This window comes from Procambarus clarkii, chromosome 87 (genome assembly GCF_040958095.1).
Source record: "Procambarus clarkii isolate CNS0578487 chromosome 87, FALCON_Pclarkii_2.0, whole genome shotgun sequence".
NCBI classification, from domain to species: Eukaryota; Metazoa; Arthropoda; class Malacostraca; order Decapoda; family Cambaridae; genus Procambarus; species Procambarus clarkii.
Genome location: NC_091236.1, coordinates 8,925,116 through 8,948,664, shown reverse-complemented (window position 1 = coordinate 8,948,664; position 23,549 = coordinate 8,925,116). Strand labels below are relative to the sequence as shown.

The following is a 23,549-nucleotide window of genomic DNA, read 5'->3' as shown; positions in this document are numbered from 1 at the left end:
ATACAAGGCACTTTACATCTATGGTGAGTCACACAGTTACTACCACACCCACCCAACTGGGCGGCAGCTTTACAGTCATGCATTACCTACAGTAAGCAAATTTTGGATACTTGGCTAAGATTTCGGGCAGCACATCATTATGAATGAAGTACTTACACATTTCTTGGACACTATTGATGGTGTTATCTCTAAATTCCGCGATTTTTTCACATTCCATTATATAATGACGCAAAGTATGCGAATAGTTCTGCTGACAGAGTTTACATTTAGTCACATCTACATCAGCAGATGTTACAAATCCCCAGAGGTACTTGTAGCCGAGCCTAAGCCTAAGCCTAGCAGTGGTAACATCTAGAAGTCTGCTAACCTTATTGGATGACCTATAGACGTGTGGTTCTTCCTGCATAATAGAATAATGATAGATGGAGTAACTTGTGTGAATTTCACTTTGCCTCAAGTCTCCGAAATTTAGTTGATGTTCCCGGAATATTGCTGCCCTCAGGCTGCTCAAAGGCAGTCCAAGTTGGTAATCAATTCCCTCTTTACGAGCAAAAGTCTTGGCCAACTGATCAGTTCTATCATGCATTCGGAGACCAATATGGGAAGACGACCATTAGAAGAGTGATTTTGTCAAAATGCATACATAAATATACAACATGCAAATGTTTTATGGTATATAATAAATTAAATGGAATATTAATTTTTATAGAAAGGCGTTTAATAAATGTGACCATAGAGCCCATCAGAGCCACAACCATCAAGCAGGTATCAGGTATAACTACTCTGACACTGGAAAAGTTCTTTCTAACGTCCCTGTGGCTCATGTGGGTACTCAGTTTCCACCTGTGACCCCCTTGTTCGCGTCCCACCAGTGTTGAATAGTTTATCCTTGTCTACCCTGTCAATACCCCCTGGGGATTTTGTAGGTAGTGATCATATCTCCCCTTATTCTTCGCGCGTGCTTGCTTGCGTGTGCGTGTGCATTATTGCATTATTTAGCTTTCACTTGCCACCAGCTCTGAGGAGGTAAATTATCACCTTAGTGAAAACCCTCTTAGACAATACCTTAAGGAGAGATGAACTTTAGAGGTCATTTTTCACCTCTGCTGCCAAAACGAAACTAATATAGTGAGGATTTGTGAAATACATCGATCTCTTTACCCCCCCCCTCATACTGTTCCAGGGATCAATGTGCCCCTCGGGGCGGTCTCTGTCCATGCCTCCTGATTGGTGCTCGGTTCAACAAGGTTGATGGAAGCAGCTGCTCGCATCCCCGACGTAGGAATGACAGCCTGGTTGATCACGTTCATCACGTTCTCTCGTGAACACTGTGACAGATCGGCATGAGCTATTTCTTACTGACATACTCCCCATGTTGTTGTTGCTTGGCGGTAAACAAACTTTTTTTCTCTCTTTTCAGGTAAATGAGGATTACCGCTGTACTGCTGCTGTGGACGACCGCTGTTTCAGGTGCGAGAGACAGACAGACACACACACACACACACACACACACACACACACACACACACACACACACCTGTACACCTGTTGATTGACGGTTGAGAGGCGGGACCAAAGAGCCAGAGCTCAACCCCCGCAAACATAACTAGGTGAGTACACACACACACACACACACACACACACACACACACACACACACACACACACACACACACACACACACACACACACACACACACACACTAGAAGGAACTTTTTCAGTGTCACAGTAGTTAACGGATGGAATGCATTAGGCAGTGATGTGGTGGAGGCTGACTCCATACACAGTTTTAAATGTAGATATGATAGAGCCCAGTAGGCTCAGGAACCAGTACACCAGTTGACTGACGGTTGAGAGGCGGGACCAAAGAGCCAGAGCTCAACCCCCGCAAACACAACAAGGTGAGTACACGTGGGAGGGACCTCTCACAAGTGTGAGCAAAGGAGCCACCAGGAGCCTGCCACGAGGTGTGTGAGCAAGAGTGTGTGCTTCAGCTCATCAACAAACTTGGCGTCTGATCAAGCCATGTTGAGAGTGTTGTATTGTCTGCTGGTGTAAACGGCTGCCACTATACTCCACTTATGGCTGATTTACACTCACTTATTGAGCTGGGGCGAGACTTGATGTGTGTGTGGTAATGGCCACACACCTGCTGAAGTGTTCCCGCTACACCTGTTAAAGTGTTCACGCCACACCTGCTGAAGTGTTCACGCCACACCTGCTGAAGTGTTCACGCCACACCTGCTAAAGTGTTCCCCACCACACCTGCTAAAGTGTTCCCGCCACACCTGCTAAAGTGTTCCCGCCACACCTGCTAAAGTGTTCCTACCTTGTGGATTCCTTGTGCAGCTTCCGAGGATCAAAAGCCTCGAAGGTTGGTAGGTTTCGAAGGTTCCAAATAATATACACATGGAAAATACTGGAGGGTCAGGTCCCAAATCTACACAGTAAAATAACAACGTACTGGAGTGAACGATATGGAAGAAAATGCAAGATTGAACCAGTGAAGAGCAGAGGTGCCATAGGCACAATCAGAGAGCACTGTATAAACATCAGAGGTCCGCGGTTGTTCAACGTCCTCCCAGCAAGCATAAGAAATATTGCCGGAACAACCGTGGACATCTTCAAGAGAAAACTGGACGGTTTTCTAAGAGAAGTTCCGGATCAGCCGGGCTGTGGTGGGTACGTGGCCCGGCGGGCCGCTCCAAGCAACAGCCTGGTGGACCAAGTTATCACAAGTCGAGCCTGGCCTCGGGCCGGGCTTGGGGAGTAGAACAACTCCCAGAACCCCATCAACCAGGTATCAACCAGGTTTCTGTATCCGCCCATTTTTTGCAATATCTGCATTTGCTATAATTTCAGCCCATAAATGCGATTTTTTTTGGTGTACACATGTGGGTAGTTTTATGAACTGACGGTGTGTCGTGGCCTGGGTAGAGAACCCATTGACTCTAGACTGTGTCGTGGCCTGGGTAGAGAACCCATTGACTCTAGACTGTGTCGTGGCTTGGGTAGAGAACCCATTGACTCTAGACTGTGTCGCGGCCTGGGTAGAGAACCCATTGACTCTAGACTGTGTCGTGACCTGGGTAGAGAACCCATTGACTCTAGACTGTGTCGTGGCCTGGGTAGAGAACCCATTGACTCTAGACTGTGTCGTGGCCTGGGTAGAGAACCCATTGACTCTAGACTGTGTCGTGGCCTGGGTAGAGAACCCATTGACTCTAGACTGTGTCGTGGCCTGGGTAGAGAACCCATTGACTCTAGACTGTGTCGTGGCCTGGGTAGAGAACCCATTGACTCTAGACTGTGTCGTGGCCTGGGTAGAGAACCCATTGACTCTAGACTGTGTCGTGGCTTGGGTAGAGAGCCCATTGACTCTAGACTGTGTCGTGGCCTGGGTAGAGAACCCATTGACTCTAGACTGTGTCGCGGCCTGGGTAGAGAACCCATTGACTCTAGACTGTGTCGTGGCTTGGGTAGAGAACCCATTGACTCTAGACTGTGTCGTGGCCTGGGTAGAGAACCCATTGACTCTAGACTGTGTCGTGGCCTGGGTAGAGAACCCATTGACTCTAGACTGTGTCGTGGCCTGGGTAGAGAACCCATTGACTCTAGACTGTGTCGTGGCCTGGGTAGAGAACCCATTGACTCTAGACTGTGTCGTGGCTTGGGTAGAGAGCCCATTGACTCTAGACTGTGTCGTGGCCTGGGTAGAGAACCCATTGACTCTAGACTGTGTCGCGGCCTGGGTAGAGAACCCATTGACTCTAGACTGTGTCGTGGCTTGGGTAGAGAACCCATTGACTCTAGACTGTGTCGTGGCTTGGGTAGAGAACCCATTGACTCTAGACTGTGTCGCGTCCTGGCTAGAGAACCCATTGACTCTAGTCTAAGTCGTCTCCCGACCAGCAATGTTCTGCCTGACGTCCTAAACGGGTGTTTAATGCCATGTTGTGTATGCAATAGAGCGAGGGATTTCTTAACAGTTAAGAGCCGACCCGACTCGACCCAACAAAGAGAGCACAACAATTGCTTAACCAATGAGAAGTGATGGGCGGTTGTTGAAGGGCAGGACCCCGACGTCTCGCGACCCTCCTACTGATGTAGACGGGACGTCTTCAAAGTCTTGTATGGAGTTAATCGCTTGTCTGTGACTAGGTAAAACAGTGGTTATGGCTGTCGATGTTATTGTGGGGGGACTGTTCTCTTGGTGGGGGACTTGGGGGGTGTGGCATTGTGAGGGAGGACAGCTGTTGGTTGGTATATGTCGTGTGTGTGGGTGTGTGTGGGTGTGTGTGGGTGGGTGGGTGGGTGGGTGGGTGGGTTTGGGTGGGTGGGTGGGTGGGTGGGTGTGTGGGTGTGTGTGGGTGTGTGTGTGTGTGTGTGTACTCACCTAGTTGTACTCACCTAGTTGTGTCTGCAGGATCGAGCATTGACTCTTGGATCCCGCCTTTCGAGCATCGGTTGTTTACAGCAATGACTCCTGTCCATTTGTGTGTGTGTGTGTGGGTGTGTGTTCACCTAGTTGTGCTTGCGGGGGTTGAGCTCCGCTCTTTGGTCCCGCCTCTCAACTGTCCGTGTGCGTGCGTGTGATGTGTGTGTGTGTGTACTTACCTATCACTACTTACCTAGGTCTACGGAGGAGTGAGATCAAGCTCTTGATCCCTCGCCTAATAGCCTTATTGCATCTGTTGCGGTAAACATTCTGACGTTGGAATTCTTTGTCGAGTCTGGCCTTAAAGTTGTGGGTGGAGGTGGCTTCCGTAACTCCCTCTTTCAGGACATTCTGCTCATTGACAACCCGTACAGGGTACAAGTATTTGCTTACATTTTGTGGCTCATTTGTGTTTCCTGCTTTCACTTATGTCCTCTCGTTCTACTTTCTCTCACTTTAAAAAAATTCTCTACAGTATCTTGCATGTTGTAATCATTTCTCCTTATGTTTTTTTTTTCTCTCCAGAGTTGTGAGGTGTAGTTCCCTTAACCTCTCCTCGTAGCTCAGCCCTCTTAGCTCCGGCACTAATGTTGTTGCAAATCTTTGTACTTTTCAGTTTTGGTTTTATGCTTTGCAAGGTGAAGATTGCTGGCCAGATGTGCATAATGCAATATTGGTGTAACAAAGGCTGTGTTGATTGCCTTGAAAAGAGGCCTTACCTCTCGGTTACCTTGCGATGATTTTGGGGTTCAACGACCATGCGGCCCGGTCGTCGACCAGGCCTCCTGGTTGCTGGACTGACCAACCAGGCTGTTGGACGCGGCTGCTCGCAGCCTGACGTATGAGTCACAGCCTGGTTGATCAGGTATCCTTTGGAGGTGTTCATTGAGTTCTCTCTTGAACACTGTGAGGGGTCGGCCAGTTATGTCCCTTATGTGTAGTGGAAGCGTGTTGAACAGTCTCGGGTCTCTGATGTTGATAGTTCTCTCTTGAACACTGTGAGGGGTCGGCCAGTTATGCCCCTGCCCCTTATGTGTAGTGGAAGCGTGTTGAACAGTCTCGGGCCTCTGATGTTGATAGTTCTCTCTTGAACACTGTGAGGGGTCGGCCAGTTATGTCCCTTATGTGTAGTGGAAGCGTGTTGAACAGTCTCGGGTCTCTGATGTTGATAGTTCTCTCTTGAACACTGTGAGGGGTCGGCCAGTTATGCCCCTTATGTGTAGTGGAAGCGTGTTGAACAGTCTCGGGCCTCTGATGTTTATAGTTCTTCTCACCATTCCTTCCCTCCGTCCCATCCCAAATCCTTATCCTGACCCCCTTCCCAGTACTATATAGTCGTAATGACTTGGCGCTTTCCCCCTGAAAATTACCTTACCTTTCTCCCGCCTGCGCTCAGGAGAATACAGATTTAGACTCTCTAGTCGGTCCCAATAGTTTAGATGTTTTACCGAGTAGATTCTAGCAGTAGAGGGCACTTACCCAGACCATGGGTGTGACCCATGGGGCACTAACCACACCATGGGTGTGACCCAGGGCACTTCCCAGACCATGGGGGGGGGGGCGTCGTGCCCAAATGCCCCCCACCGGGCGCTGTGAGGGAGATGGAGATGTCATGATTTATGACCACTGTCCAAATCAGTAGTCAGACATTACACGGCACCCCGCACTCCCTGGCCATATGTCCCTCACACTATGAGGGCCACCTGGCCATATGTCCCTCACACTATGAGGGCCACCTGGCCATATGTCCCTCACACTATGAGGGCCACCTGGCCATATGTCCCTCACTATGAGGGCCACCTGGCCATATCTCTCTCACACTATGAGGGCCACCTGGCCATATGTCCCTCACACTATGAGGGCCACCTGGCCATATGTCCCTCACACTATGAGGGCCACCTGGCCATATGTCCCTCACTCTATGAGGGCCACCTGGCCATATCTCTAATCCTCTCTCTAATCAGGTGTCTGGAGCCAGATTCACGAAGCAGTTACGCAAGCACTTACGAACTTGTACATCTTTCCTCAATCTTTGACGGCTTTGGTTACATTTATTAAACAGTTTACAAGCATAAAAACTTGCCAATCAACTGTTGTTATTGTTATAAACAGCCTCCTGGTGCTTCGGAGCTCATTAACTGTTTAATAATTGTGAACAAAGCCGCCAAAGATTGAGAAAAGATGTACAGGTTCGTAAGTGCTTGCGTAACTGCTTCGTGAATCTGGCCCCTGGACTCTACGAACGGCTGCTCATTTCGTCTCCCACGAATACCGTAAGGTAAAAGCCGCCAGCTCTAACAGCCTGGTTGTTTAAACCACAAGATATCCTCCTTGATAACACGGATAACATACCTCCTGGTGTTATAAGGGTTTAAGGTAAAAAAAAAGAAAATCGACTTTTATATATAAAAATTCAAGAGGATTTTTGCAATATGGAAAGAGTTTTTAGATGCGGAAAAATACTCAGGAACTGAAACCCCCGGATTTTGGGAGGTGTATCTTCAAGGGAGACCGGGCCCACTTTCATCTCCAGGCCAGGCTTTACAACCACACTCAGCCGCCGCTTTTACGACCCCGTGCTCTCCTGCAGGTCTGGGTGCTCTCACAACCCTGCATGCTCTATCATCATCATCATATCATCATCATCATCATACCCAAAACATGTTTCAAAGATTTAGTACACTTGATGATTTAAGCTGTCATGTGGTCTGAGAGGAAGGTGTTTTTTCCTAAACTATGACATCTGGGCAGGAAACTTGTCTGTTTTTTCGCCGTTTGTCGTTAAGTCTGTTGATCTTGTTGTTATAATGCTTTAGGGTCTTGTTAGGATGATGATGTGTTGTTTCTACTATTGGTTTGGTAAACATTGTGTGTGTGTGTGTGTGTGTGTGTGTGTGTGTGTGTGTGTGTGTGTGTGTGTGTGTGTGAGTGTGTGTGTGTGTGTGTGTGTGAGTGTGTGTGTGTGTGTGTGTGTGTGTGTGTGTGTGTGTGTGTGTGTGTGTGAGTGTGTGTGTGAGTGTGTGTGTGTGTGTGTGTGTGTGTGTGTGTGTGTGTGTGTGTGTGTGTGTGTGTGTGAGAGAGAGGACTATCTGTGCCTGAGCACGGCCGATGGTATGTATCGGATGTCAACATTTCCTTAATCTTATTCACTCATTCTCCAACACTGCAAGATGGCGGGTGTTGCTCTCTCTCTCTCTCTCTCTCTCTCTATCTCTATCTCTCTCTCTCTCTCTCTCTCTCTCTCTCTCTCTCTCTCTCTCTCTCTCTCTCTCTCTCTCTCTCTCTCTCTCTCTCTCTCTCTCTCTCTCTCTCTCTCTCTCTCTCTCTCTCTCTCTCTCTCTCTTTACGGGTAGGAAACTACCATTGTTGCTGGCCGGCCCAGCTGACTATCCTCCCATATATGTGACTATCCTCCCACAACATATGTGACTATCCTCCAACAACATATGTGACTATCCTCCCACAACATATGTGACTATCCTCCAACAACATATGTGACTATCCTCCAACAACATATGTGACTATCCTCCAACAACATATGTGACTATCCTCCAACAACATATGTGACTATCCTCCAACAACATATGTGACTATCCTCCCACAACATATGTGACTATCCTCCAACAACATATGTGACTATCCTCCAACAACATATGTGACTATCCTCCAACAACATATGTGACTATCCTCCAACAACATATGTGACTATCCTCCCACAACATATGTGACTATCCTCCAACAACATATGTGACTATCCTCCAACAACATATGTGACTATCCTCCAACAACATATGTGACTATCCTCCAACAACATATGTGACTATCCTCCAACAACATATGTGACTATCCTCCAACAACATATGCGACTATCCTCCAACAACATATGTGACTATCCTCCAACAACATATGTGACTATCCTCCAACAACATATGTGACTATCCTCCAACAACATATGTGACTATCCTCCAACAACATATGTGACTATCCTCCAACAACATATGTGACTATCCTCCAACAACATATGTGACTATCCTCCAACAACATATGTGACTATCCTCCAACAACATATGTGACTATCCTCCAACAACATATGTGACTATCCTCCAACAACATATGTGACTATCCTCCAACAACATATGTGACTATCCTCCAACAACATATGTGACTATCCTCCAACAACATATGTGACTATCCTCCAACAACATATGCGACTATCCTCCAACAACATATGTGACTATCCTCCAACAACATATGTGACTATCCTCCAACAACATATGTGACTATCCTCTCACAACGGTAACTTTCTAAATCTTTAATAATTAAATATTATTTTTGTTGCGTTCCGTATGCGCGCGCATGCGCTCTTCTCAAGTTAACTCAGCATTCATTTACCGCCCCGATCTTAACTTAATTTTAAATTATTATAGAGCACTCGAGCACTATAGACCGCCATAGAGCACTCAAATATAATCCCTTTATCCTTGATAATAAACAACTAATTAATCAATCAATTATAATTACAGTTGAGAGACATTTAAATGAAAAGGATTTTGGCCGTTATTTTTCAAAATCTTAAAATAACGGGTCGATGTAACGACTCTTGAATCACGTGGCTATGTTATTGAGAGAACAGTAATCTTGTTCTCTCGCATCGTAGGTCGCATTTTGGACGGAGTCGAGCAAGCCATATTAGTACCAAATACAGGGGCCAGATTCACGAAGCAGTTACGCCAGCACTTACGAACCTGTACATCTTTTCTCAATCTTTGGCGGCTTTGTTTACAATTATTAAACAGTTAATGAACTCCGAAGCACCAGGAGGCTGTTTATAACAATAACAACAGTTGATTGGCAAGTTTTCATGCTTGTAAACTGTTTAATAAATGTAACCAAAGGCGAAAAAGATTGAGGGAAGATGTACAGGTTCCTAAGTGCTTGCGTAACTGCTTCGTGAATCTGGCCCCAGCGTCGTAATATAGACGTTTTCAATGCATCGATAGGAGTACCGAGGGAGCAGGTTCGAATCCGTCAAATGACTCCTACTGAGTTTCTCACTGATACATTGCCTTGTTCTATAACTCTAATGACTAATTGATATAGATGAAATAGACAAATAATATACTGTACTTTTTCAAGTGGAAAATAGATAGGAATAGACAGTATTCATGTTTATGTACTTTTGAAGTGGTGAAGAGAAGCGCAGGTACCGTGGCTAGAGATGTGTGACGTATTGATCCTCTCTCTCTCTCTCTCTCTCTCTCTCTCTCTCTCTCTCTCTCTCTCTCTCTCTCTCTCTCTCTCTCTCTCTCTCTCTCTCTCTCTGTCTCTCTCTCTGTCTCTCTCTCTTTGTCTCTCTCTCTCTGTCTCTCTCTCTCTGTCTCTCTCTCTCTCTCTCTCTCTCTCTCTCTCTCTCTCTCTCTCTCTCTCTCTCTCTCTCTCTCTCTCTGTCTCTCTCTCTCTCTGTCTCTCTCTCTGTCTCTCTCTCTCTGTCTCTCTCTCTCTGTCTCTCTCTCTGTCTCTCTCTCTCTCTCTCTCTCTGTCTCTCTCTCTCTCTCTCTCTCTCTCTCTCTCTCTCTCTCTCTCTCTCTCTCTCTCTCTCTCTCTCTCTCTCTCTCTCTCTCTCTCTCTCTCTCCCTCTCTCCCTCTCTCTCTCTCTCTCTCTCTCTCTCCCTCTCTCTCTCTCTCTCTCTCTCTCTCTCTCTCTCTCTCTCTCTCTCTCTCTCTCTCTCTCTCTCTCTCTCTCTCTCTCTCTCTCTCTCTCTCCCTCTCTCTCTCTCCCTCTCTCTCTCTCTCTCTCTCTCTCTCTCCCTCTCTCTCTCTCTCTCCCTCTCTCTCTCTCCCTCTCTCTCTCTCTCTCTCTCTCTCTCTCTCTCTCTCTCTCTCTCTCTCTCTCTCTCTCTCTCTCTCTCTCTCTCTCTCTCTCTCTCTCCCCCCCTCTCTCTCTCTGCCTCTCTCTCTCTTTTTTTAAACTAAGACTAGGATTCATAAGGGATGCCCAATGACACCTAGTGAAACTGCAAGCAAGAGCTGTTATCCTACCTCAGCTCATCTGAAGCCTACACCAAGAAACTCATTTATTTCATGAGAGTATACTTTGAAACTAACACATTGGGAACTATCATATATTGAACTTATGTAAGCTAAGTTGAGACCTACTCCTAGATGCCCATTTATTTCATGAGCGAGTTATTATTTGCTTTAGAAGGAATAGCCTTTATTCATTAAAAAACATTAAGAAACAATTATATAAGGAACAGGATGAGCTAGTAGCCAGCTGTGTGCCAGAGTCTTCATGTGAACAGTTGACCTGATCTCTCGTGTATCAATCTGTTGAGCGAACAAGTTCCAGAGACGAGTCAGCCTTCGAATGAATGAACGCTGATGGAGTGATGTTCTTGAGAATGGCACTTCTAGCATGAGACTGTTGAAGGTTGAGAGCCTAGTGCTACGAGCGGGAACTACTGGTAGTCCACGGAGTTGGGCCAGGTGCGGTACTTTGAGGATGTTGACCTTGTACATAACAGTAAGACCAACAACGTCCCGACGGTGTTGCAGGCTCTGATGTTCAGACCGTTCCCACCAGACTTGGTCAAGACTAGAGATAAGCCTTCTAGCCCGTCTCTCTACTTTGTCCAACAGTCTGACAAAAGATGGGGGGGGGGGGGGGGGCAGGCGATCCAGGAAAGGGGTGCATACTCAAGATGGGAGCGAACTTGAGCTTCATGTAAGGTTTTGCATCCCTTGCTGTCAAGAAGATATGAGATGCGCCGTAGTGCTGTAAGTTTCCTGGCTGCCTTTTTAGCTAGGTTTAGCACATGGCTCTTCATTGTCATTGAAGAGTCGAACTTCATTCCCAAGATGTCAAATTCTTCTGTGAACTCTAAGGATTTGCCACCCATTTGCAGTTCTGTCCGATTCGCCATGTGCAGTCTAGTTATCATCATCGCTTGAGTCTTCTCAGCCGCAAATGTGACCTGCCATCTCCTACCCCAGGTAGAAATTGCTGAAAGTTTGTGATTAATGATTCTTGCAGCAGTTAGCATTTCCTCCTTTCTGTATGTAAAGGTTAGAGTACAGTCATCAGCATAGGCTTGAGCTTCAGGAATGAGATGAAGAAGATCGTTGAAATAAACATTCCACTGCAGAGGGCCAAGCACACTACCCTGTGGAACGCTGCCACCAATTGAGTGGCTATCGGATTCTGCTCCATTGAGGACTACCCTTAGAGTCCGTTCTTGAAGGTAGTCTTTTAATAACACTAAGATGGAGCCTGCAATGCCTAAAGCTTGAAGCTTCACTGCCAGTCCAGAGTGCCAGACCCGATCAAAGGCTCCTGCTATATCTAGAGCAACAACACAGCTGATCTTGGACTCATCCAGTGACTGATGCCACTTAGAGGAGAGATTTAGCAAGAGCAGATCGGCCTTTTCTAAAACCATACTGTTGATCACATATTAGCCGATGACGGTCAAAAAATGATATCATTTGCTGAGCAATTAATGATTCTAGGATCTTGCCAGTAATGGAAAGCAGTGACACAGGTCTGTAGTTACCAACTACTGAGCGGCTTTTCTTTTTGTGCACTGGAACAACGTCTGCCTTCTTCCATAAGGAGGGCCAAATTCCTTGAACTAGGCACAGTTGGAAGAGGCTCGTGAGAGGTGGAGCCAACAGGTCAGCGCAGCAGCGTAGTAGTCTTGGACTGACCTTATCTGGCCCCACAGCTTTGCTTGTGTCTAGCGGAGATGGAGAACTTCAGCCTGATTTATAACCACTTCAGTCAACCTAGACACAGTGCTTGGGGCAAGATGTGGAGGCTGGAGTGAACGATATGGAAGAAAATGCAGAATAGAACCAGTGAAGAGCAGAGGTGCCATAGGCACAATCAGAGAACACTGTATAAACATCAGAGGTCCGCGGTTGTTCAACGTCCTCCCAGCGAGCATAAGAAATATTGCCGGAACAACCGTGGACATCTTCAAGAGGAAACTAGATAGTTTCTCCAAGGAGTTCCGGACCAACCGGGCTGTGGTGGGTATGTGGGCCTGCGGGCCGCTGCAAGCAACAGCCTGGTGGACCAAACTCTCACAAGTCAAGCCTGGCCTCGGGCCGGGCTTGGGGAGTAGAACTACTCCCAGAACCCCATCAAGCAGGTAACCATCGCCGTTATCACGATTTGGCACTTCGTAACAAATGCGACTGTTTCGCTCTACCAGAAACGTAGAAATTGCAACGGTTTTGCCGAAGCAGAAAGATAAGACCCCTAAGCCACCCCACCAGCCACTTGGACTGGACGGTAGAGCGACGGTCTCGCTTCATGCAGGTCGGCGTTCAATCCCCGATCGTCCACAAGTGGTTGGGCACCATTCCTTTCCCCCTCCCCACGTGTCCCCCTCCCACGTGTCCACCCCATGTGTCCCCCCCTCCCTCCACCCCTCCCTCCACCCCTCCCTCCATGTATCCACCATCGCCTTAATGTGTCAGCGTGTATCGTCTTGTCGCTCCATTAATTACCTCTCACGCTAATTGGGGTTTTCTCCCTTCACCCTTTTAATTTTTATGGTAATTAGAGGGTGTATTTATATATTAATCTCTCGGCGCAGTGTGTGTGTGGGGGGGGGGGGGGAGAGGGGGGGGGGTTATCACAACACTTCAGTGATAACTGATCAAGTATAACAAGAGATACCAATGGTAAGTCTTTTCACGACGCTAGTGCTCTCTAGGGTGGAACACTAGGGGGAGCCGGTCGGCCGAGCGGACAGCACGCTGGACTTGTGATCCTGTGGTCTTGGGTTCGATCCCAGGCGCCGGCGAGAAACAATGGACAGGGTTTCTTTCACCCTATGCCCCCTGTTACCTAGCAGTAAAATAGGTACCTGGGTGTTAGTCAGCTGTCACGGGCTGCTTCCTGGGGGTGGAGGCCTGGTCGAGGACCGGGCCGTGGGGACACTAAAGCCCCGAAATCATCTCAAGATAACCTTTCAAGATAACACTGTTGCACAGTAACGGTGTTTATAGCCGGAGAAATTGCTGACCTGGAAAGCATGCTGAGATAATTTGCTGCTAGAATCCACTCAGTAAAACATCTAAACTATTGGGACCGACTAAAGAGCCTAAATCTGTACTCCCTTGAGCGCAGGCGGGAGAGATGCATAATAATTTACACATGGAAAAGTTACAGGGGCTGGTCCCAAACCTGCACACAGAAATAACATCACATGAGACCAGGAGGCATGGCAGGATGTGCAGAATACCCCCGTTGAAGAGCAGAGGTGCAACAGGTACTCTGAGAGAGAACTATCAACATCAGAGGCCCGAGACTGTTCAACACGCTTCCACTACACATAAGGGACATAACTGGTCGACCCCTCACAGTGTTCAAGAGAGAACTATCAACATCAGAGGCCCGAGACTGTTCAACACGCTTCCACTACACATAAGGGACATAACTGGTCGACCCCTCACAGTGTTCAAGAGAGAACTATCAACATCAGAGGCCCGAGACTGTTCAACACGCTTCCACTACACATAAGGGACATAACTGGCCGACCCCTCACAGTGTTCAAGAGAGAACTATCAACATCAGAGGCCCGAGACTGTTCAACACGCTTCCACTACACATAAGGGACATAACTGGCCGACCCCTCACAGTGTTCAAGAGAGAACTATCAACATCAGAGGCCCGAGACTGTTCAACACGCTTCCACTACACATAAGGGACATAACTGGCCGACCCCTCACAGTGTTCAAGAGAGAACTATCAACATCAGAGGCCCGAGACTGTTCAACACGCTTCCACTACATATAAGGGACATAACTGGCCGACCCCTCACAGTGTTCAAGAGAGAGCTATCAACATCAGAGGCCCGAGACTGTTCAACACGCTTCCACTACACATAAGGGACATAACTGGCCGACCCCTCACAGTGTTCAAGAGAGAACTATCAACATCAGAGGCCCGAGACTGTTCAACACGCTTCCACTACACATAAGGGGCATAACTGGCCGACCCCTCACAGTGTTCAAGAGAGAACTATCAACATCAGAGGCCCGAGACTGTTCAACACGCTTCCACTACACATAAGGGGCATAACTGGCCGACCCCTCACAGTGTTCAAGAGAGAACAATCAACATCAGAGGCCCGAGACTGTTCAACACGCTTCCACTACACATAAGGGACATAACTGGCCGACCCCTCAAAGTGTTCAAGAGAGAACTATCAACATCAGAGGCCCGAGACTGTTCAACACGCTTCCACTACACATAAGGGGCATAACTGGCCGACCCCTCACAGTGTTCAAGAGAGACCTATCAACATCAGAGACCCGAGACTGTTCAACACGCTTCCACTACACATAAGGGACATAACTGGCCGACCCCTCACAGTGTTCAAGAGAGAACTATCAACATCAGAGACCCGAGACTGTTAAACACGCTTCCACTACACATAAGGGGCATAACTGGCCGACCCCTCACAGTGTTCAAGAGAGAACTATCAACATCAGAGACCCGAGACTGTTCAACACGCTTCCACTACACATAAGGGGCATAACTGGCCGACCCCTCACAGTGTTCAAGAGAGAACTATCAACATCAGAGACCCGAGACTGTTCAACACGCTTCCACTACACATAAGGGACATAACTGGCCGACCCCTCACAGTGTTCAAGAGAGAACTATCAACATCAGAGGCCCGAGACTGTTCAACACGCTTCCACTACACATAAGGGACATAACTGGCCGACCCCTCACAGTGTTCAAGAGAGAACTATCAACATCAGAGGCCCGAGACTGTTCAACACGCTTCCACTACACATAAGGGACATAACTGGCCGACCCCTCACAGTGTTCAAGAGAGAACTATCAACATCAGAGGCCCGAGACTGTTCAACACGCTTCCACTACACATAAGGGACATAACTGGCCGACCCCTCACAGTGTTCAAGAGAGAACTATCAACATCAGAGGCCCGAGACTGTTCAACACGCTTCCACTACACATAAGGGACATAACTGGCCGACCCCTCACAGTGTTCAAGAGAGAACTATCAACATCAGAGGCCCGAGACTGTTCAACACGCTTCCACTACACATAAGGGGCATAACTGGCCGACCCCTCACAGTGTTCAAGAGAGAATTCGATAAGCACCTCCAAAGGATACCTGATCAACCAGGCTGTGACTCATACGTCAGGCTGCGTCCAACAGCCTGGTTGACCAGTCCAGCAACCAGCATTTGTCTTGCAGTTGTGTCAGCTACAGTGTGTACCACACACCTGTCATTATAAAGTACCACACACCTGTCATTATAAAGTACCACACACCTGTCATTATAGTCCCTCACACCTGTCATTATAAAGGACCACACACCTGTCATTATAAAGTACCACACACCTGTCATTATAGAGTACCTCACACCTGTCATTATAAAGTACCACACACCTGTCATTATAAAGTACCACACACCTGTCATTATAAAGTACCACACACCTGTCATTATAAAGTACCACACACCTGTCATTATAAAGTACCACACACCTGTCATTATAATGTACCACACACCTGTCATTATAAAGTAACTCACACCTGTCATTATAAACTACCACACACCTGTCATTATAAAGTACCTCACACCTGTCATTATAAACTACCACACACCTGTCATTATAAAGTACCACACACCTGTCATTATAAACTACCACACACCTGTCATTATAAAGTACCTCACACCTGTCATTATAAAGTACCACACACCTGTCATTATAAAGTACCACACACCTGTCATTATAAACTATCACACACCTGTCATTATAAACTACCACACACCTGTCATTATACAGTACCTCACACCTGTCATTATAAACTACCACACACCTGTCATTATAGAGTACCACACACCTGTCATTATAAACTACCACACACCTGTCATTGTAAAGTACCTCACACCTGTCATTATAAACTACCACACACCAGTCATTATAAACTACCACACACCTGTCATTATAAAGTACCTCACACCTGTCATTATAAAGTACCTCACACCTGTCATTATAAAATACCACACACCTGTGAGAGTGCCATAGTGCCTGTGAGAGTACTATAGTGCCTAACTAGAGTGTCATAGTGATTAACTAGAGTGTCATAGTGCCTAACTAGAGTGCCATAGTGCCTGTGAGTGCCATAGTGCCTGGCTAGAGTGCCATAGTGCCTGGCTAGAGTGACATAGTGCCTGTGAGAGTGCCATAGTGCCTGTGAGAGTGATATAGTACCTAACTAGAGTGCCATAGTGCCTGTGAGTGCCATGGTGCCTAACTAGAGTGCCATAGTGCTTGTGAGAGCGCCATAGTGCCTAGCTAGAGTGTCATAGTGCCTGGCTAGAGTGCCATAGTGCCTGGCTAGAGTGCCATAGTGCCTAGCTAGAGTGCCATAGTGCCTGGCTAGAGTGCCATAGTGCCTGGCTAGAGTGCCATAGTGCCTTGCTAGAGTGCCATAGTGCCTGGCTAGAGTGCCATAGTGCCTGGCTAGAGTGCCATAGTGCCTGGCTAGAGTGCCATAGTGCCTGGCTAGAGTGCCATAGTGCCTGTGAGAGTGCCATATTGCCTGTGAGAGTGCCAGGGTGCCCACTGTCATCTCACCTAAAACCTTCCTGTTTACTCCCTCTTGTGTGGTAGGTAAAGTTACACATTCTCTTTATCTCTGGGCGTTGGCTAGGTACACCCCCAGGGTACACTGTAGGGTACACCACACTGGGAGACACCCCCAGGGTACACTTGGGGGGTACACCATACTGGGAGACACCCCCAGGGTACACTGTAGGGTACACTATACTGGGAGACACCCCCAGGGTACACTTGGGGGGTACACCATACTGGGAGACACCCCCAGGGTACACTGTAGGGTACACTATACTGGGAGACACCCACAGGGTACACTGGGAGACACCCCCAGGGTACACTTGGGGGTACACCATACTGGGAGACACCCCCAGGGTACACTGTAGGGTACACTATACTGGGAGACACCCCCAGGGTACACTTGGGGGGTACACCATACTGGGAGACACCCCCAGGGTACACTGTAGGGTACACTATACTGGGAGACACCCACAGGGTACACTGGGAGACACCCCCAGGGTACACTTGGGGGTACACCATACTGGGAGACACCCCCAGGGTACACTGTAGGGTACACTATACTGGGAGACACCCCCAGGGTACACTTGGGGGTACACCATACTGGGAGACACCCCCAGGGTACACTGTAGGGTACACTATACTGGGAGACACCCCCAGGGTACACTTGGGGGTACACCATACTGGGAGACACCCCCAGGGTACACTGTAGGGTACACTATACTGGGAGACACCCACAGGGTACACTGGGAGACACCCCCAGGGTACACTTGGAGGTACACCACACTGGGAGACACCCCAGGGTACACTAAAGGGGTACACCACACTGGTTGACACCCCCAGGGTACACTTGGAGGTACACCACACTGGGAGACACCCCCAGGGTACACTTGGAGGTACACCACACTGGGAGACACCCCCAGGATACACTTGGGGGTACACCACTCTGGGAGACACTCCCAGGATACACTTGGGGTACACCATACTGGGAGATACCCTCAGGGTACAATGTAGGGTACACCATAATGGGAGACACCCCCAGGATACATGAACCTTCTCTTCTCAGTGTTCCAGCGGCCCTGTTCCTACCCAGGCCTCGTGACGGTCTGATCAATTAGGCTGTTGCGTACCCCTCCCTGCACGCAGTCTAAGAAACGTCCTATAGATCACCAGTGTCTTAAAAATTACCATAATTCTTGAGGCATCTCTTGTTTGAAAGGAAATTATTTTCCAGCTCTCTCAGAGAGCTTTCTGACGTGTGATGTTAGTGGCCTCAGTGTAGAGCTTAAAGCCTGCCACCATGAATGAGCTGTGAGAAGGTGGGTCACAAGGCCCACATATCCACTACAACCCGGGCTGTGGTGCGTATGTGGGCCTGCGGGCCGCTCCAAGCAACAGCCTGGTGGACCAAACTCTCACAAGTCAAGCCTGGCCTCATGCCGGGCTTGGGGGAGTAGAAGAACTCCCAGAACCCCATCAACCAGGTATATGTGGGCCTGCGGGCCGCTCCAAGCAACAGCCTGGTGGACCAAACTCACACAAGTCAAGCCTGGCCTCATGCCGGGCTTGGGGGAGTAGAAGAACTCCCAGAACCCCATCAACCAGGTATCAACTTGTTCATCTACACTAGTAATGTATATATATTCTATAAGGTATATTCTATAAGGATATAAGAGAAGGTATAAGATATATATTTAATATAATGAATATATTATAGCATGTAATCAGTATTTACAGAATATTTCATAATAGAATATTCTTCACAAATGTCATTTTAATGTTAATATTGATCCTGTAGCGCAGTAGCCTGCGTAGTTGACTCGCTGCGATAGACTCCGGGTTCGATCCCCGCGGCTGGTCAAGTCTTGACAAGTTTCCTTTCCCCCTGATGCCTCTGTTCATGCCCGGGTAAATAGGTATTGTGTATATTGGTGTTTGTTAAATGACCTTTTGTATGGTGTTATGAAGGTGTATTAATGGTGTATATCTCTCTCTTGTGTATAGGCACTGAGACCGGCGGGGGCCAGGGTGCGGCAGCTGAGTCTGAGCAGAGTCCAGGTGAGTCCCTCAGGGTGAGGTGAGTCCCTCAGGGTGAGGTGTGTCCCTCAGGGTGAGGTGAGTCCCTCAGGGTGAGGTGAGTCCTCAGGGTGAGGTGAGTCCCTCAGGGTGAGGTGAGTCCCTCAGGGTGAGGTGAGTCCCTCAGGGTGAGGTGAGTCCCTCAGGGTGAGGTGAGTCCCTCAGGGTGAGGTGAGTCCCTCAGGGTGAGGTGAGTCCCTCAGGGTGAGGTGAGTCCCTCAGGGTGAGGTGAGTCCTCAGGGTGAGGTGAGTCCTTACTGTGAGTCACTGGTGATGTACTCACCGCTCACCATCCTAGCTACTGTGCTCGTTCACCTATAACTTGTTCCTCTCAAGCTGACATAGGCAGCTCTCTGGTTATATATGGTGAGGGGGCTCGTCCCCCCTCTACCCTTTCCTTCCCCTTCCCTTCCCTTCCCTTCCCTTCCCTTCCCTTCCCTTCCCTTCCCTTCCCTTCCCTTCCCTTCCCTTCCCTTCCCTTCCCTTCCCTTCCCTTACCTCCCCATCCCTTCCCTTCCCTTTATCTAGCCTTCCCTTACTGACCTTCTTGTACCTCCCTTTCTTCCTTCTCTGACTCCATCCCCTTACTTTTGTCAGTAAGAGGAGGGCCCCTTATACTGGCCTCACCCTTATATGTCCTTATACTGGCCTCCTGCATGACCCGCATACCACTCTCCCTTAACACCCCCCCCTTATCTCCCCTTTTCCTCCTTTTGATTTGTATTACTAAAGTTTTCCTTCTTAGTCATCTTTATATATATATATATATATATACACACACACACACACACACACACACACACACACACACACACACACACTAAAAGAATAGGGGTGGTAGGAGAAGAAAATATCAAAGTGTTCAGTGAGGATCCACAAGGTCTTCTCTGAGTACTCTTTATTTTCTTCGCCGAGGCTATGGGTCCCTACACTTGCACCAGAGGTGGTACCCCTTTAGGTTATAATATATATATATATATATATATATATATATATATATATATATATATATATATATATTAGTACGTGTGTGTGTGGTTGTTGTTGTATGTGTGTAATTGTCTTTTTATTTTTTTTGTCATTCGCAATAGTTGTTACTTAGTACTGTGGACTCAGGGAGGAACAGTGAAGTAATGGTGCCCAGTCGTTCCTCCCAGCCTCGTGGCCAGTCGTTCCTCCCAGCCTCGTGCCCAGTCGTTCCTCCCAGCCTCGTGCTTAGTCGTTCCTCCCAGCCTCGTGCCCAGTCGTTCCTCCCAGCCTCGTGCCCAGTCGTTCCTCCCAGCCTCGTGCCCAGAGCTATAATTCATGACACATTTGCGTCTCCGCTTACGAAACCTGTACATCATGTCGCCAGTCGTAGTGGCTTTGTTTACGAGCTCTGACGCGCTACGAGGTTACCCATAATAACCGTAGGTCCAGAACGACCTCAACTCGTTTCCCGGCTCGTAAACTGTTTAATAAATCTAAACTAATCCGCCATGATTGACGAAAGATCTACAGGTTTCGCAAGTAGTCGGCGTAAATGCTTGATGAATCCTCGCCTGCGAGGCGTATGGATCTGGGGGCAGATTCACGAAAGCACTTACGCAAGTACTTACGAACCTGTACATCTTTCTTCAATCTTTGACGGCTTTGGTTACATTTATTAAACAGTTTACAAGTATGAAAACTTGCCAATCAACTGTTGTTATTGTTATAAACAGCCTCCTGGTGCTTCGGAGCTCATTAATTGTTTAATAATTGTAAACAAAGTCGCCAAAGATTGAGAAAAGATCTACAGGTTCGTAAGTGCTTGCGTAACTGCTTCGTGAATCTGTCCCCTGAAGTCTACAGCATTCGGCGCCGCAGGTGGTGTGTGGCGCGTTGGCCTCAGTGTCCTCTAAGCTCTGCTCTGACAGCTGGGTGGACAGCGCTTCGGATTCGTAATCCTGAAGTTCCGGGTTCGATCCCCGGTGGAGGCGGAGACAAATGGGCAAAATGTTTCTTTCACCCTGATGCCTTTGTTATCTGGCAGTAAATAGGTACCTGGGAGTTAGACAGCTGCTACGGGCTGCTTCCTGGGGGCGGGGGATGTAAGAAAAAGGAGGCCTGGTCTAGGACCGGGCCGCGGGGACGCTAAGCCCCGAAATCATCTCAAGAAGCTTCCGAGGGGAAGGGGGGAACCCATCCACCATCCCTGGCTCCTCCTTACCTCTCTCCTTTCCACCCATCTCTTGACACGCCTATTTCTGTATTCATGGGTCCTTGTTTCTCCTTTGTTTCTGTAACTGGATCTCTGCATTGTACCTGAATGGGGTTCTGGGAGTTCTTCTCCCCAAGCCCGGCCCGAGGCCAGGCTTGACTTGTGAGAGTTTGGTCCACCAGGCTGTTGCTTGGAGCGGCCCGCATGCCCACATACCCACCATAGCCCGGTTGGTCCGGCACTTCTTGCAGAAAAGGTCCAGTTTTTCTTGAAGATGTCCACTTTCCTTCCGGTAATTTATACATGCTGGGAGGATATTGAACAACCGCGGACCTCTGGTGTTCATACAGTGCCCGCTGATTGTGCCTATTTCACCTTTACTCTTCACTGGCTGTTCTGCATTTTCTTCCATATCGTTCACTCCGGTATGTTGTTATTTACTGTGCAAATTTGGGACCTGGCCCTCCAGTATCTTCCATATATAAATGATTTGATATCTCTCTCGTCTCCGTTCGTGAGGGCACAATTGGAGAGTTCTGAGACGATTCCAAAAGTTTAGTATCGTCATCGTGTCTATGCGTGCCGTACATGTTCTCTCTTGTCCCTCTATTTCAGCGATCTCTCGTGCTCAGAAGGGGGAAGTGAGTACCGAGCAGTACTCATGTGGGACAGCACTAGGGATTTGAGTCCTTTTGTATCCGCTGCTTCTGTACCCATGAGCTCGTATCCGTAGTTGTTGTATCCTAAGTTGCTGTTTTCTAAGAGAAGTTCCGGATCAGTCTGGCTGTGGTGGGTATGTGGGCCTGCGGGCCGCTCCAAGCAACAGCCTGGTGGACCAAACTCTCACAAGTCAAACCTGGTCTCAGGCCGGGCTTGGGGAGTAGAAGAACTCCCAGAACCCCATCAACCAGGTATCAGCCAGGTATGCTAGGGCCATTGTGTGTCCGTTGTTTCTGTACTTATGAGTCCTTTCCGTGTCCCTTGCTGTATCCATGTGTCCTTGAGTGTCCGGGGTGAGATAGAGCTCTCCAACCACCACACTCGAGGCCACAGCTTGGGTACGTGGAGTTCGTTGTGCCTCTCCTGAGGTCTGCCCCACTAGAGGTCAGAGGTCATGTTCGGAGTGAAGCAGGGTGTGCGGTGACGCAATAGACTCCATCTTGGCGGTATCTTCACAGTCAACCCGTCCTCATCAACAAAGGCCAAATGCTCGTTAATACAGCCACGAAACCCCTTGTTTATGAACCCCAAAAAAACGGTTTACACACTAATCACAAATTTTTATAGTCCACTCTGTAAATGCTTCACCCACGTACTACAAACCCAAATAATCGCCAACTGAACCTGAACACCTAATTTAACTCGCGCCTAATAATACATTATATTTTAATGTATAATAATATTAATTTGTATACGAGAACAAAACTGTTTTTATTACACAGTGTCTTGAAGTTGGTGACTGTCTCTCAGGGAACGGCCGCTCCTCTAACAAGCCTGGCCCGGGGGGACAGGTTGCCACAGTACCTGTGTCCCTGCCGGACACGTCAGGTGGTTTGTGGGAATCAGTGATCCTGCGGCCCGGTCTCTGATCAGGCCTGGTTGGTGGTCTGGTCACTCAGGCTGTTCTGTGCCACTGCTCGAAGTGTATGAATCACAGCTCAGTTGATCAGCTATGCTTTAGAGATATTTATCATGCTCCGTTTTGAACACATGGATATCTTGGCATTATAGTCGCAAGATAACATGTGCTTGATGGGGTTCTGGGAGTTGTTCTACTCCCCAAGCCCGGCTTGACTTGTGAGAGTTTGGTCCACCAGGCTGTTGCTTGGAGCGGCCCGCAGGCCGCTTCCTCAGTAAGTGCCATGAGGCATGTCATTCATAACTCGGACTGGTATCTAACAGCCTGGTGTGCCAGACGGCCAACAGGAGTCTTAGTGGGAGACCGGTCCGCAGGAACATTGATTCATGGAACCATCACTAAGTAGACACAAGGTAGGTTGGCCAATTTCTACCCTGTGTCCCACCGATAATCTACTCAAGGATCCAAGTATCTCATTGGTTGTTTGTTATAAGTTGTCAAATCTAAGAAACAACACAGGATTATCATTGGAAACTTACAAGAGGGAACTTGAAAAGTTTCAGCTGAAGTTGAATTTTCAGGAAGAAAATGCAGAATAGAACCAGTGAAGAGTAGAGGTGCCATAGGCACAATCAGAGAACA

General features: G+C 48.1%; 1 protein-coding gene across 2 annotated transcripts in view; it reads left to right on the top strand.

The window, feature by feature from the left end:
• The window catches only part of LOC123747058 (protogenin B), a 246,712-nt gene that overhangs the window by 137,287 nt on the left and 85,876 nt on the right, over nucleotides 1-23,549 (top strand). For both annotated transcript variants that reach the window (XM_045729049.2, XM_069317379.1), the window contains exon 2: nucleotides 19,075-19,128. In XM_045729049.2, coding sequence (XP_045585005.1) covers nucleotides 19,075-19,128 — 54 coding nt within the window. The remainder of the gene's footprint in view (nucleotides 1-19,074; nucleotides 19,129-23,549) is intronic.